Below are 15,878 nucleotides of genomic sequence, written 5' to 3'. Positions count from 1 at the left end.
AACACACATTAGTAGATGCTGGTGTAAACATTCACATTAACAGATGTGAACATTCACACCAGTTGTACCACTCACATTACCAGATGTGAATATTCACATCAGTAACATCACTCACCATTAGCAAAATGTGAGCATTCACATAGTAATAACACTGACTTGAACAGATGTGAACATTCACATCAGTATCATCACCCACCATTAGCAAATGTGAACATTCACATCAGTAATAGCACTGACACTAACAGTTGTGAACATTCAGGTCAGTAATATCACTCACATTAACAGTTGTGAACACTCACATCAGTAGTATCACTCAACATATGTGAACATTCACATCAGTAACATTACTCCACATTAGCAGATGTGAACATTCACATCATCGGATGTGAACATTCACATCAGTTTTAAGTGATGTAAACATTCACATTACTGGCCTAGTGGTGCACTGTGAACATTCACATTACTGCACCAGTGGTGTAAACATTCACATCAATGTTAATTTCATATGAACATTCAAATTACTGATATTTGTTATTTGTTTCAGTATTGGCTGTGTGAGCATACAACAATCTTACAACCCCACAACCCCAATGCCATTCCACGATGCGTAAAATGGGACCTCACAGCCTTACATAGCAACATGAAGTCCCTAACTCTGGCTAAGCTAGGTTTAAATGAGGTAGAAGTACAACCAAATATATTGTGCTTATTCAAATAGTGCGACGAGGAACTATCTAACTAACATACTGTCTGGAAATGCAGGTATATGGCGGCGAGCTAATGGCATCACCAACTGAAGCGAAGATTTATCGTCACACAAAATTGAATGTGGAGTCAAGTGCAGTAGCAAAAAAAGATGAAAGCAATGAGGATCAAAGCAAAGACAGTCAACGCAGTGATGACAGGGATGCATTTTCTGTTGATGCAGTGGACCTCAATGATGTTGGACATTATATCAACCCCAGCTGTAGCACCCCCAATGCTGAGAAGGGAATCATCATAGCACAACCAACTGAGCCCGACATTGTGGAAGTACTCATGAAAGAAAACCAAAAAGCTTGGGCTCTTGTACGGCAATGGGAAGCGAAATACAAACAGTTGGAAGAATCGTGGGAGTTGAGGGCAAGGGTGATTGCTGCCCTTGAAGCCAAACTATTTGACCAATCGGGCTCATCCAATGTGGACATGCACATGAAGACTTGCATGGAGTGGAAAGATACAGAAATTCAGCGGCTGACAAAGTTGGTCATCAACTTGGAATGCGAAAAAACAATACTTGAAGACCTTTTTGACGATCAGTCCGTACACATCATCACTCAAGTTGAAGCACAAAAGGCTCATGACAGCCTTAACAACAATCCCACTGCAGCATTGGAACACGTTATCAGCCCCCCATCAAGGGTAAAGCGCATAAAGCAGAAGGTAAGGACAGAACACAGGTTGGACGAGTTTGAATACCCCAACCTGCCTGGTCAGAAGAAAGGGAAAGAGGGAGCCCAACAGAAATCACATGCAGTCCAAATTGCACAAGATTTAGACAAGCAACCACCAAAAAAGCAGCCAACCAAGTCCAAGAAGTTATCCTTGAACAACAAACTCAAGGTCTGGGCTAACATGAACAAACTCAACAAGCAAAAAGTCCAAAATTTGCACAAGAACGGCGGTGATGAGTAAGTGATCTTACATATCCCCAACTGCTTTTTTTTCCATCATGTTCAGTTCACATACATACTTAATAAATTAGACCATTTCATAAATGTGCAATGTTGACATTAAAATTTTCTGTAATCACAATGCACAGGTTGCTAGTGTGGCGAGGGGACTCAAAGACTAAACATGTGTATTTTGATGACATCATACACCTCATCAAGGAAGAATCAATAACCAACAACGTATGGCAACTGTAAATGTGTACAAAACACACACACACACACACACACACACACACACACATAGAGTGAAGACACTGTAAATAATGTACTGCCACCCCTCCGGTTCTGCAGGTGATAGATGCTTATGGTGAAATTCTACTTGAACTACAAGGGCTAGTCAACCCAAGTTTGGAAGATTCATCATTCATCTTTACAAGCACATGTTTGGTAACCACTAGACTTTAATTTTGATTATGTCTCCATACATGTGGATGTTATTCTCAGCATTACATGCTTACATTGTTAATTTAAGTAATAGGCAGATGTCAATGTTAACAAAAACATAAAATGACCTTTGAGAAGATTCACATTGACAGATGTGAACATTCACATCATTCGCATTGAATATTATATGCTTATTATGTTGATTAACTTAAATGATACACACATGTGAACATTCACATCAGTAATATAACTCATAGTAACAGATGTGAACATTCACATCACCAGTATTACTCACATTAACAGATGTGAACATTCACATCAGCAGTATTTACTCACATTAACAGATGTGAACATTCACATCAGTAACATCACCCACCATTAGCAAATGGGAACATTCACATCAGTAATAGCACTGACATTAACAGATGTGAACATTCACATCAGTAGCATTACTCACACTAACAGATGTGAACATTCACATCAGTAACATCACCCACTATTACCAAATGGGAACATTCACACCAGTAATATCACTGACATTAACAGATGTGAACATTCACATCAGTAGCATTACTCACACTAACAGATGTGAACATTCACATCAGTAGCATCACCCACCATTAGCAGATGAACATTCAAATCATTAACACCAAACATCGATATAAATACTTAGTACATCATTGTATGCCCTTTGTGTGCAGAAAATCATTGAACAGTACCCCCCCCACAAGAGGAATAAACTAATTGATGTACACATCAAGGAGTATCAAGGCCAGAGATTCTTAATCTTCCCATTACACGACAACTTTCACTGGACAATTGTTGTGTACGACGTGAAAGAGAATGTATGGAGGCATTATAACTCACTGCGCCCAAGAGAAGGCATACATGACCCACATATTGACAAAGCACAAATACTGGTAAGTGGCTGTCAAAAACAATACTTGTCGTGATGTGTAATATTTGAACTTGGACGTATGCCCTATGTTGGTTGGTTCCTAATATGAAATTTCATTGTTGGCAGAGGGACTACATCACAGCTTTGGTGCACAACATTGGACCGTCATCACCATTATGGACCAATTTATCAAGCCAAAATACTTCGAAAACAATCATATCAGTGGACATCTGTCCCCAGCAAGCATCAAATTCGTAAGCCTAAAATCGATTTCTACACATGTTCCACAACCTTTACCCACCTTAATTTCAAAATCTAACAAGAAGTTTGCATTTTCAGGGTGGATTGTGGGCCTGCAGTTTGTTACATCATGAGGGCGCATGTATATCGTGAAGACATTGTTGCCAGCCTAGATCGCTTTGAATGGTGTCAAATAAAAGACTCATTAGTACACCTTTTCCTGAACCACAGAAAGACAGTGCAATGTGAAAACCTATAGGTGGGGGGTGTCCACCTATCACTGTTACCCAAATCTGTTATCCACAGTTAAGACAATTTAGTTTCACTAGCTTAATTGTAAATGAAGTCTATATCACTGCTTGTACAGATACTTTTCAGTCAATATATGTATATGCATTTTCAGGCCTATTTTGCGTTGGTCGTGTACATTGAGATTGTATTTTCTTTTTTTTTGTTTGGATACACATGACATGATGTCAATGTTCACATCACAGAATGATCGTACACTTTCTTCTATTTTAAACCATACTACATGGATGTGAATATTGCTTAAAGTGTTCATGTAACACAATATGACAGGTGTGATTATGATATTTCTTAACACAAGTCAATATTCACATCTAACAATTTGATGATGTGAATATTCACATCATAACTTCTGATTATGCGAATGGCAACAATTATGTCATGAATATTCACATCTTATGAGTTGATGATGCGAATTGTTACATTGATGTAAACATTGCTTTTAACAGTAACAACAATGTGAACATTCCCACCACAGAAATGTTTCAAAGTTGAACAATGTGAACATTCACATAATGTGAATGTTAACAGCATGCATTCATCCAAAACACACCCAACATAAATGTCAGATTGGTACCTTAAAAAAGTAAAAATAAAACACAAATCAAACACTAATGCATTATTATGTTTGCCAACGCAACGTAATCTTATTGCAACCCAATGTTTCCCAACACAACACAATCTTATTTAAAAAATGAATATAAGAATCCAATGTAAAATACAATGTTGAAATGAAAAAAGGTACATCTTATATCGGCTCCGTGCATGATTTTCGATTATGGCTCCCCAACTTATCACATCTCCCGCACCTTATTTGCTTCAGTTTCTCACCCCTTGATGGGATCCTATTCTTCTTCGGCCTTCCGGGTGGTCTTTTCACGGTAGGCGGGTATATAGTAAAGTCCGTGGGATCAAAAGGCGGCTTCTCCACCGATGGTATAGGGAATATGGCTCCCGAATAGGTTGCACGATATGTCTCTACATGAAAGTAATGTTCTACACAATCATTGAGATTGTAGCGGCTCTTTTGAATGGCAATAACAGCATGGTCACACGGGAATCCGTTGATTTGCCATTTGAAGCATGAACATGTACGCCTCGCAACATCAACTGTAACCGATGGTATCGAATGAACTTCAAACACATCCTCGTTGGCTTTGCTAACTTGCCAAGACTTGCTGTCATTGAACGAATCCATAAGCCTTGTTTCGAATGTCGGACAAATAATCTCATTCCATTTGTTTGCTTGGTCACGCCGTGCAGACATTTGCCGCATCAACTGAGTACGAATTTTGTCCACCATTTGAGTGATAGGAAGATTACGTGCTTCTTTAATCCAGTTATTAAATGACTCCGCCGCATTGGATGCCATCTCCCCATAACGCATGCCCCTGCACAGTATATCACAAACATTGTACAATACGGAATTTAACAGGCCTGACCATTAATGTTGACAGATGTGAACGTTCACAGTACTGCCATTAGTATACACTGATGTGAACATTCACATCAGGGTATAATAATGTGAATGTTCACATCTGCTACCAGGTTTTAATAATGTGAATGTTCACATTACATGGTTATTACGTTCTCAACTTAAATGATAGACAGATGTGAATGTTAACAACAATAATAAAATATGACATGTGTCAACATTCAAATCTGTAATACATTGCATGACTATTTGACATATTAGCAGATGTGAACATGACATCAGTCATCATTAGCAGATGTGAACATTCACATCATTTACATTGAAGATGAAACACAATTCGAAGATTGTCACCATTATAAACTGAAAATTCACATCACTACCATTCTAAACTTCAAAAATGGAACACCTTAGGAAACTGTTATTACCTGAAGTATGAATTTGCCCAGTGCTCAGGTGCTAAGTCCTTGAAAAAATTATGAGCTCGTTGTTTACCCTCCTCTTTTAATTTTGCAAGCTTTTCATGGAACCCTACCACAGTTGGCTCGTAGGCACAGTCACCCAAACTCCTTACTAGGTGATCCCTGAATCCATTATCAATTCCTTTCATCCGGTCTCTTAAATTGCTCTTCAAGTGTTGTAAGCAATAACCGTGATGAGCTGATGGGAACACCTTTGGCATAGCTTCTAACAGACCAAGATTACGATCCGAAATAAAAGTAATATGGCGCTTCCCATCAACAACCTTCCCAAGTTCATGCAAGAACCACGACCAATTAGCCGTGGTCTCCGAATCAACAATTGCAAATGCAACAGGAAACAGACCTACAACACAACACCAATACACAACTGTTCACAATATTCCAAAGTGAATAGAAAAATAGTATAAACGAAACAGGTCATGTGAATGTTCATATGTACATTGCCCTCTTTACTATTTCTATTTTCGGATTCAGGTTCGTAAACATCAACGATGTGAACATTCACATTAACGACCATTAATAATTCATTGTTGCTTGTTAAGTCACTGAAAATGTTAACATTCACAATACTGTTCATTAATAGATCAACTAACATTAGTATACACTGATGTCAACATTCACATAAGAGTGTAATAAGTCTAATGTGAACATTCACATCAGTCTGATGTTAACATTTCTGTCAGTAGCAGACAAAGATGTGAACATTCACATCAGTGCATACTAATGTCATTGATGTGAATGTTCACATTACTTATAATTTAGCAATCACTCTTTCGTCCAGACTACGCTGCTCAGAGCGAATATTGACATGAATAGACAGGTAAAAAAAACTTCTAACCATTGTTCCCGTCTTTCGCCGTTGCCGCAAGTAGCTGACCTTTGTACTTTCCTTTGAGGAATGTTCCATCCAGGAATAATAAAGGCCGACAAGCATTGAACCCAGAAATACACGCAGCGAATGACACAAAGAAGCGACAAAACTGTTGACTACTCGCATCATAGTCAATATTGACATAACTCCCCGGATTGTACCGCATCACAGCATCCGAATACCACCGCAACTGGTCAAACGATAACGAGTGATCTCCATGGATACCAGCCTTTGCTTTCTCCACACCCAACCATACGACATGGTAACTCACATCTAGCCCATAATCCCTCTTCAAAATAGTCACCACTTCACATGGCCGAGTCAACGGCTTGTCCCTCACAATTTCAGATATGGTACTCGACACCAAATCCGAACTAACTCGCGGATTCTTCGATGTTCGAACATCCGTACCACAAGTATGCACATCACTAAACCTCTTGATGTAGAAAAAATCATTTGCTCGTTGTGCTCTACAATGTATAGCCCACAAGCACCCCCTCTCCTCCCGCATCGCACACACAGCCGTAACTCTTGTTGTCTCGTTCTTCACGTATGTGAACTTAAACCCACATTGGATCGCATACTTACATAAAACGTCACGAAATTCTTGTGCACCTCCAACAAACCGTTGTCCTACATGCGTAATACCATTTGCCCAAGGGGCTGACAACAACACCTTCTCCTTATGGTGGCAAAATCTCCGTAGTGCATCAATTTCATCCTCAACCCCCACACGCAGCAATCCCAAACTACTTGACTGACCAATATCACCCTTCAACTCAACCACAACTTCTACATGTTGTACCCCCATTGATTTAGCAAGCAGTACCATGTTCTGAAATTCTTCCTCATTGTCCAAATGACACTTATTAATCCCAGGTAGTTTACAGAACAATGAAATAGAACCAGCAGACAACTCATCCCATTTCTCACACAAACACTCCACCAAACGAGAATAACACATTGCGCGGGCAACATTTATTACAGTTGTACTACAACCATATGTACACACCAATAGCATAAAGGTATCCATCTCCTGTAAAAACACAAAAACACAACAATGAACAGTAATGAAAATCGATATGAAAATTCACATTGCGCAAAAAATAGATGACTACGTGTACATTTCAACTGCTAAATCCATAATTCACAATATGAAGATGAGAACATTCACATTACTATTAACAAGATGTCAACATTAAGCAAACATCAAAGTCCAATGACAACAACAACAATCTTCACATAATATAATGATGTGAACATTCACATCAGTGTATGATGATGTAAACATTCACATCAGTGTATAATGATGTGAACATTCACATCAGTTTATGAGGATGTAAACTTTCACATTGATATTAACAAGATGTTAACATTAAGCAAGCATCAAAGTAAAATGAGAACATTAACAATCTTCACATAATTATTAACAATCTTCACAGAGCCTCATTAAGCAAACATCAATTTAAAATGAGAACATCCACATTCTTCACATATTCCCCATTCACAAAATGTGCAGATTGACATTGATATATATACTGATAATCAAATCATCCACACCAAGCCTCATTACGCATGCATCGAAGTCAAATGAGAACTACACAATCTTCACATAATACGAATGAACTCCCCTCCACATAACCACGTAAAATGCATATAATTAAAAAAACAGAGCATTCAATCCATATAAATCCAAAAACAGAGCATCTGATCCATTATACGAACGAAACCATAAACTGAACATGTATTCATAACCAAATTGATACTAACCTTGATCATCCAATCCTACAATCGTACAGAAAGTTGAAAAAAACTGATTTGAACTAGTTATAATCTGGCAAATGTAACAACCGAACACACTCCTCTTCGTCGTCTTCACACGCAAACCACAGAACCAGACTCCAACAGCAAGGACGAAACCCTGGCACAACCAAATCTTGCAACGAGCATGCAAAACATAAACGTATCTCTCGGAATTGGATTGATGATGAAAAGCGTAAAATACAAACTGCCAAACTGCATGAACGAAGAAACAGGCACCTTTTACGTATTAACACTGTACATATATATATAGGGGCAAAATAGTCCAACAAATTATATTAAATTAGAAAAATGGACCTTATGGAATATCCAGAAAAATTTATGGGACTAATTAGGTTATAATATTTTTTAGTGGACCTAATGGGTTATAACAACTCTAGAATGGATTTATCAATAAAAATCTCATGAAAAAATAGAGGAGACTCTAAAACACTATTTACTCTATATTTCTTAATTATATTCGAAATAACTTTTAATGTGTAAATTTAATTTTTATAAAAATGACATCAATAAAAAGTATAAAATCATACATTTAAAATGAGTATAATATTAAATATATTTTACAAAAATTTTAAAATTAAATATTTATTAATGAACAAAAATTACTTTTTGATTAGAATTTGAATGAAGGAAATGAAGGTTTGTGGTTAGAGTTTGAATGAATAGTGATCTCCTCTATATTTATTTTTTAAATAAAAAATATTATTTCCATCGTCTTGAGAAGAGGATGTGGTTGGAGATGCTCTTACACTCTTTCCTTGCACTCCCTCCTTGCGAGGCCATTGCGCCTACTTTTAATCCTAATTTTGATAATCTGTATTTTATTTAGTATATTATATCTGTTTATTAAATTCTTTAAAAATATAATTTTTAGTTCGATTTTTTCAAACACATACTTTTTTGATATCCGACCAATTTAATTTTTTACAAATATGATATACTAAATAAATCTTAAAATATTCACTTAAATTATCAAAATTGGACCTAAAATGGCCCGACGACGGAGTGCAGGGGAGGATCTGTGCTCCCAAATCCAAGTGTATAGATACTCAGACAGCTTTTCTAGTCTGGATTTCACATCATTATCCACATCCACAGAGCAGCAGCACTGCTAAAGAGAAGAAGGCCCGACAACCAATCGCAACGGCAGCCGCCATGAGGAGTTCGGATCCGCCGATGGCGAAGAAGGTAAATCACGAGATGGACGAGATGTTTGGCGATGTGAGGGTTGACTCCTACTACTGGCTCCGCGACGATTCTCGTTCCGATCCCGATGTCCTCTCTTATCTCCAACAGGAAAACGATTACACCGACTTCCTCATGTCTGGTACTATCCATTCTATCTCTCTCTCTCTCTCTGGCTATGCCTATGCCTATGCATTAACCTAATTTTTCACCAAATCTTTCTCAATCTAATACAGAATACTCCAATGGTTGATTTTCATCAAATCAACCATGATCAAATCTGTTTCACGGATAACCGGTTGGTTGACCGGCTGGTCGACCGGTAAGACAAATTTTTTTTATTTTTATTTTTTTAATTATTTGAACCTACCTATTTGAAGTGGTTGACTGTTTGAATCTTTTAGTGGTCCACCGGTAAAAGGTAAAAAAAATATATATATATATATATATATTTGAATTATTTGAATCAACCCATTTGAATTGTTTGAATTTTTAGTGGTCGACCAGTTGGTCAACCGCGAGTAACCGGTTGGTTGACTGGTTCCTCTCCTCCAACGGTCACAAATAGTATTTGCTGAAATATGTATCCTGTTATTTTTGTTCAATTCTCAATTTGATATCAGTTTGGTGAAACGTTGTAGCTGTAGCTTCAAAAAGTGTCTTTTTCACCAAATTTCAAATTTGATGCCAGGTTTGGTGAACCATTGGAGATGGTCTAAGTAAATGTATCTGATGTCATCATTAAGATTGATTATCATCATGGATGACCTCGTGGGAGATTTCCACCTGTTACGTTGACCCCCTGTTTCTTTAGGTCATTTCATGTTTCATGATCTTTGTTGCCATTCCCCCTTTTTTTGAAGACATCGTGCCTGAGGCCATGATCAATGTGTTGGTTCTTGTGTACTCTGACTAGTAACCTGGGTCCAATGGGGGGTTTTGGGGGCCCCCCAAGGGATGGGGTCCAGGGGTTAACCTTTTTTGGGCTACTTTGGTAATTTTATGTTGCTTCCGCGTTCTCCTAATTTCTATCCTTTATAAATAGAACAAGGGGCAAAATCTTGTATTGTAGAGAGTTGTAATTGTTTTCTGATTAGAGTGAAAACTGTTGCAGCTGTGGACATAGCCCTATTATGGGGGTGAATCACGTAAATTTTTATGTTTCTTGTGTGTGATTGCTTTGATTCGTTTTAGCTTTATTGTTTGCTATTTTGTGTCTCACCCATTTTGGTTAGGAAGAGTCGATTTCCTAACACAATAAACTAAAGACAATTAAAGAAAAATGAGCACACCAAAGACAGAAATCGAAGCACCATGGCTTTTATTAAATGAGGAGACTCACATTGCTTGGTCTAGAATAAAGGCCTTATAGGATCTTATTCACTCACATCACATGTAAGAGAGGATGCTTGGTAATTAGCTTCAAGCGGTTTCTCAAATTTGCTCATTCATTTATTGTCAAAAGACCAGTTAGATGGAGGATTCAAGCGTTGGATCCAATTAAAATGTAGGTTTGGACCTTTTAAATCACATTCCTCTCATTTTAACTGGCCCACACTCAAGTAACCAAACAAAGCAAAGAAAACAATTGAGAAAGCATGCTACATCCCAAAGCTGAAGTTAGTAAATAGTTAAAAGTCGTGTAAAATTTATCCACACTTGATATAGCATCAAACTTTATCTATCTATTTAGGATTGACATTTCTGGACTGATCTTCAACTTTAGTGTTGTGAGTAAGGCCTAAACCCGATCTACCTAGGTGACTAGGCAAATTGTGCTCTAACACACAAATTGGCATACCGATAGGAAATTCAGGTAAAATCCGTGAATTGAATACTAACTCAATGACAAGTTGCAATGTACCAATCAAACTTAATACTTTGCCAAACACCTTCCAATGTACCAAAGTGGTGTTAGTGGTTCAGACACGCGACCATAGATGTAGACATCTCACACTTTGACAACTGCACCACTAAAGCACTTTGCAAATAAATGCAACCATATACTCCCTCCGTCCAATAGTGTTTGTCCTTATTTCCAATTTGGGATGTACCCAGTATGGTTCTCTTTGAAAAGTGAAAAGAACTTTGTTCTTTGTTGTTTGTTGTCATGAATTGACCTCATTTTCTTTCCTCTTCAACTCTGATCACACACAATTTTGATTTAGAATTGGAAATGGTTATGTTAATGGTATAGTTGTTGATGGTATGGAATTAGCTTGGTGCAGACATATTTGTTGCAATTTATTTTTTTTTCCAGATTGTCTCAAGAATTTATTGATTATTTAGGTTGTCCAGTGGGTGCACATTCTGGATAAGTAAATTATCTTTGTTGTTGGAGCAAAATAGAAATGCCATTCCGTTAATCTAAGTGTGCATGTGTTCTTCTACGTTATGAGAACATTTTGGGGGATGTCATGACTCTGATGCATCAAATTTTAAGGCCAGATTGGTTTTGACTTATAGTTGGGGGTAGGGCTGTTTATAAAACCAATTAACCCATTCAAACCAACCGAATTGAACTGATCCGACAGTCTATGGTCAGTTTTGCCAAGTTAAACAGTCGGTGGCAGATGATACCAACTAAAAAAAACAATTGCTGGTTCGGTCTGCAGATTTGAAGCATTCCATCCGACTAAAATCCGACTGACTGAATTATATGTTCTCTGAATGTTTTTACAGGTGGTGCATTCATATTAGTTGAAGAATTTGTCCTTTATCACTTGTTATACAATTGTCTCATTTTAAATTAATGCTCTTTTTTCTAGATCAGAGAGCTGAGACCTTTACTTTATTACTTTATTCTCTTGCTAAGAGAGCCTTATCATTTCCAATGCATAAGGTTGACAGCCTCTTTTCTCTCTTCCCTATCCCTCTCTCATTTATCACTCTTATCCTCTCCCTCTCTCTTCCATTATTCTGAAGTTCTATTTACCCCTAGTCTCCTCGCTCTTCGTATCCTCTCATCAAAATTACTCTCCCTAATCTCATTTCTCTCACTTCTTCTATATCTCTGAGCTTCTATGTATCTGTCATGGGGGCTGAAGCCATGAAAGGATTTGGTAGTGGTGACGCTGAGATACTTGGCGGAGATGTGTGTTGAGATCGTGATAATGGTGCTAGCGGTGAAATGGTGATATTGATGGTGGCAGTGATCATGATCTTCTCATTCTCTCTCCTTCTCTAACTGTCTTTCCCCCCTCTCTCTCATCCTCACTCCCCCAGCCCCCCTTTCCTAAATATCCATTGATCTTGATGGTGGTTTGTTGTAGTACCAACTGATGTCTGAAACAATTTTTCTACACCTGAAGTGGCCAGGTTTGAATGATAATTGGGTTCAAATCAGTTGGCAAAGTCTCCAATCCGAGGTTGTTGGTTCGGGTGATGGTTGGCTAACAAATCTGAACTGGACCACCCGTGAACATCCCTAGTTAGGGGGATAGAGCTTGAAGTTTGGACCATGGTTCAAATTGTGAATTGGGTCAATCCAGTTTTCAGAGAATCAATAACTTGAGGTTAAGGAAAACGTAATGGGAAAAGAAAGAAAATAGAAGCGGAAAAGGCTAACATAAAAGAAAATGGTGGGGGGAAGAGAAGAGAAAGCATGCACAGTTTTACCTTGGTTCTTGAGCACTCTCACCAAAGAGTAGATGCAACACAATCGTCACATACAAGTGATGTGTGCTGATACAGTTAAAAAAGATTAATTTGTACTGGAAGAAGTAGGAGTGCAATATGGTTTAAGAATTATTTCTGGATCCTGTATTAAAACACTTAAACAAGTCATGATTATAATATTTATTATGTCAACTTATCCTTGAAATGGGTGAGTTTGTAATTGTTCCATTGCTCTTTAAGGGACCAAACACTTAGAAGACCAGATATATGCTGAGATAAGGGGACGAATCAAGGAGGATGACATTTCTGCTCCAATACGCAGGGGGCCTTACCACTACTATGAAAGGACCTTGGAGGGAAAGGAATACATTCAGCATTGCCGCTGCCTAGTATCTGACAATGGGGCTCCACCCTCTATTTATGATGTTTTGCCAACTGGACCAGATGCTCCTCCTGAGCATGTTATACTCGATGAGAATGTAAAGGCTCAAGGGCATGCATTTTATAGCATTGGTGCTTTTAAAGTAAGAGCAACTTCTCTTTTGCATTCATTGTGTTCAAATATAGAACAACTTCTTTTTTGCATTCCTTGTGTTCAAATATTCTGGGTTTTCTGTTTCAATCAGTAGCTCCATTTTAATTCTTACTTTTCTGTCATTTCCTGTCATTTTTCTTAATCTCCAGGTTAGTCCAAATAATAAGTTGGTAGCATATGCAGAAGACACTAAAGGAGATGAGATCTACCATGTTTACGTCATTGATGCTGAGACTGGAACGTGTTTGGGGAAGCCTCTAGTTGGTGTAACATCAAATATTGAATGGGCTGGTGATGATGCTTTACTTTATGTTACGATGGATGCAACCCTTCGTCCAGAGAAGGTATGATTTTTCAATTTGAACTATGTTTGAGTGAACTCTGATTGCCTCACAACTGCTTGAGCCTTTCTCTCTTATCTTGCTTAATTATTTTATGAGATGTGGACTTGGCTTATAGTTGGTATCTGCTTCTCCCTCTTCCTTACGATTCTAATAGCCTAACTAGCAAGATCTAGCTCAATTGGTGTAATGTTGTTTTGCTAGGGCGATTGAGATCTTTTTTTCATACTCTTTGTTGCACCATTGAAGGTTTAATAGCTAATGCCTAGCTCATTGGTAACAATCAGCACAATCTCTAATCCTCTTCTTTTTTCAACAAGAAGAAATGAAAGGATCTCTATTCGTTCTATTTTGTCTTGTGAAGCACTTGAGAGCTAGAGACCCCTTTTATGACTTACATTTTCATTTCATAACGGTCCTTGTCTTGTATTTGAGTTATAAATATCCAGAAGTTCAGATATGTTGTTTTTTGGCTTGTTAATTTGTTTTGTGAAATTGTAAAGTCAAAGCTCTTCTGGAAACCTCAAGCAATCAACCAAGATTGACGATTCATCTTTAGGACTGTTGGTTGATGGGCATTGAGGAATTTGTTAATTTGCATGTCCTGGAGGTAACACATGGCACTCATTAAGCGCTTTTGCTACCATACCAGTTGTACATTCTATGTTAGTTAATTTTTATCACGAAGGTGATCAAGTAATTCATTTTCTTTTTAATGAACTTTATTTGTCATCCAGCTCAACCATGCATGTCGAGAAGCAATCCAAACACATAGGCAGCATCCCTAGCCACAAAGTGCCCCCAATGTTGAACATGCGAAGACCAAGGTTACATAATGGAAGGAAACCAATCCATCTAACACAAAAGCGACCATAGGCTACAATGTCGCTCATCACACAACCTGAGTATGACTTGCTGCTATAAAGGCATCTATGATAATAGCTCATTGAATTCTGATACCTTGAAACCAACTGCAAATGAAACTCAAGCCAATGCAACTTAAAAGCATCTCACTGAACCAAGAAACCAAACAACAGTCTTGTTATTGTCCTTACATTGTAGCACGCTACCCCTTCCCCCAAAGAGAGACCCATGCAATACTCTTCAACCAGAGGGGCAACTGTTAGGGGGCAACTCTTTTTTCACAGCAAGAGTTTCCATGTGAGGCGCTCAAACTCCTCTGTTTTCTGTAAATTAGTGCCACCTCTAGAATGAAAAACTCCATTATTCTCTGCACTTTCATCATTGCAGTCATAAATTTCAAATCTCCAAACTACTCTTGATCAAGTAAATTGGCCTTCTCTAGCCAAACTTGAGCTTTAACTCCAGATGAAATGATGATATTAGCCCTCTTTCTTCCACCCACCACCTACATTGAATCTTTAGGAAATACACCTTTATTGTTGGTAAGCTTTTCAACCCGTGCCATAGAGCTACTTCGGAAGAAGACATATCCATCTATTTACCATTACTTCTAGTATTGTGACCTTATATTTGTGTACTTTTAATTATAGTCACATGCAATTCCATGTACCACATTTCAGTTTTAGATTGTTGCAACTTATGTAATTCAACCAGGAAATAATGCTCTTTGTTTAGTTTACTTGCAAAAGGAGAAATTTTACTTTTGCTTACAAAATTTTCTAGGGTCCATTTGATTAGAAAGAAATAAATGGTGGAAAGTGAAAATGATAGAAAGTGAAGAGAAAGAAAAGAAAGGAAAAGAAAACATATTTTCTTATATGAATTTGATTAGGTTGAAAATTTTACGAGGAAAAAGAGAGAAATTAAGAATTCTAATTATAAGTAACTACTTTTATAAACAAATTTAAAGTTTCTTGTATTTTTCTGTGTTTTCTGCAAGAAACAAAAAGCTCAATTGCCATGCTGTCATGGATTGTACAAGAAAATTAACTATCTTGTAACTTCCACCATTTTCATGCTAAACCTTCTCATAATTTTTTATTTTTATTTTTTTTCATTTCCCTCACTTTCCACCACTTCCATTCTAAGCAAACTTCGGCTAGAACTTTTCTAATTGGCATGTTTTTCT

The 15,878-nt window shown here is 37.6% G+C and overlaps 3 protein-coding genes across 4 annotated transcripts in view; 2 read left to right on the top strand and 1 right to left on the bottom strand.

The window, feature by feature from the left end:
- The first annotated feature begins 674 nt into the window (after positions 1–674).
- On the top strand, positions 675–3,493 carry LOC114289050 (uncharacterized). Its single transcript, XM_082911924.1, has 6 exons — positions 675–1,670; positions 1,802–1,892; positions 2,004–2,099; positions 2,798–3,016; positions 3,121–3,248; positions 3,334–3,493. The coding sequence occupies exons 1-6, from the start codon at positions 757–759 to the stop codon at positions 3,491–3,493; spliced, it is 1,608 nt and encodes a 535-aa protein (XP_082768050.1). The 5' UTR covers positions 675–756.
- A 710-nt stretch (positions 3,494–4,203) lies between these two features.
- On the bottom strand, positions 4,204–8,334 carry LOC114289052 (uncharacterized). The gene is made up of 4 exons (XM_082911853.1): positions 8,096–8,334; positions 6,293–7,361; positions 5,401–5,797; positions 4,204–4,931 (listed from the first exon to the last, which is right to left on the bottom strand). Exons 1-4 carry the CDS (start codon positions 8,102–8,104, stop codon positions 4,289–4,291), a joined length of 2,118 nt encoding a protein of 705 aa, XP_082767979.1. The 5' UTR covers positions 8,105–8,334; the 3' UTR covers positions 4,204–4,288.
- A 710-nt stretch (positions 8,335–9,044) lies between these two features.
- Positions 9,045–15,878, top strand: part of LOC114301368 (uncharacterized) — a 49,136-nt gene continuing 42,302 nt past the window's right edge. For both annotated transcript variants that reach the window (XR_014358165.1, XM_082911888.1), the window contains exons 1-3: positions 9,045–9,473; positions 13,190–13,473; positions 13,634–13,828. Coding sequence is in view for 1 of the 2 variants with exons in the window: in XM_082911888.1 (XP_082768014.1) it covers positions 9,302–9,473; positions 13,190–13,473; positions 13,634–13,828 (651 nt within the window). In the remaining variant the exon portion in view is untranslated. The remainder of the gene's footprint in view (positions 9,474–13,189; positions 13,474–13,633; positions 13,829–15,878) is intronic.

The sequence above is a fragment of the Camellia sinensis genome, unplaced genomic scaffold (genome assembly GCF_055761805.1).
Source record: "Camellia sinensis isolate YWXY unplaced genomic scaffold, ASM5576180v1 Unanchor14, whole genome shotgun sequence".
NCBI lineage: Eukaryota > Viridiplantae > Streptophyta > Magnoliopsida > Ericales > Theaceae > Camellia > Camellia sinensis.
This window is presented reverse-complemented; position numbering and strand designations above follow the sequence as displayed.

What these genes read in the sequence shown, in the direction of transcription:
- LOC114289050 (XM_082911924.1), top strand. Translation starts at nt 757, where the DNA reads ATGCAGGTATATGGCGGCGAGCTAATGGCATCACCAACTGAAGCGAAG. An exon ending in CACAAGAACGGCGGTGATGA is followed by an intron (nt 1,671 to 1,801) that starts GTAAGTGATCTT and finishes CACAATGCACAG; the next exon opens with GTTGCTAGTGTGGCGAGGGG. An exon ending in AAGAATCAATAACCAACAAC is followed by an intron (nt 1,893 to 2,003) that starts GTATGGCAACTG and finishes CCGGTTCTGCAG; the next exon opens with GTGATAGATGCTTATGGTGA.
- LOC114289052 (XM_082911853.1), bottom strand. An exon ending in GGCGAAAGACGGGAACAATG is followed by an intron (nt 5,798 to 6,292) that starts GTTAGAAGTTTT and finishes GTTGTGTTGTAG; the next exon opens with GTCTGTTTCCTGTTGCATTT. An exon ending in TGGGCAAATTCATACTTCAG is followed by an intron (nt 4,932 to 5,400) that starts GTAATAACAGTT and finishes TATACTGTGCAG; the next exon opens with GGGCATGCGTTATGGGGAGA.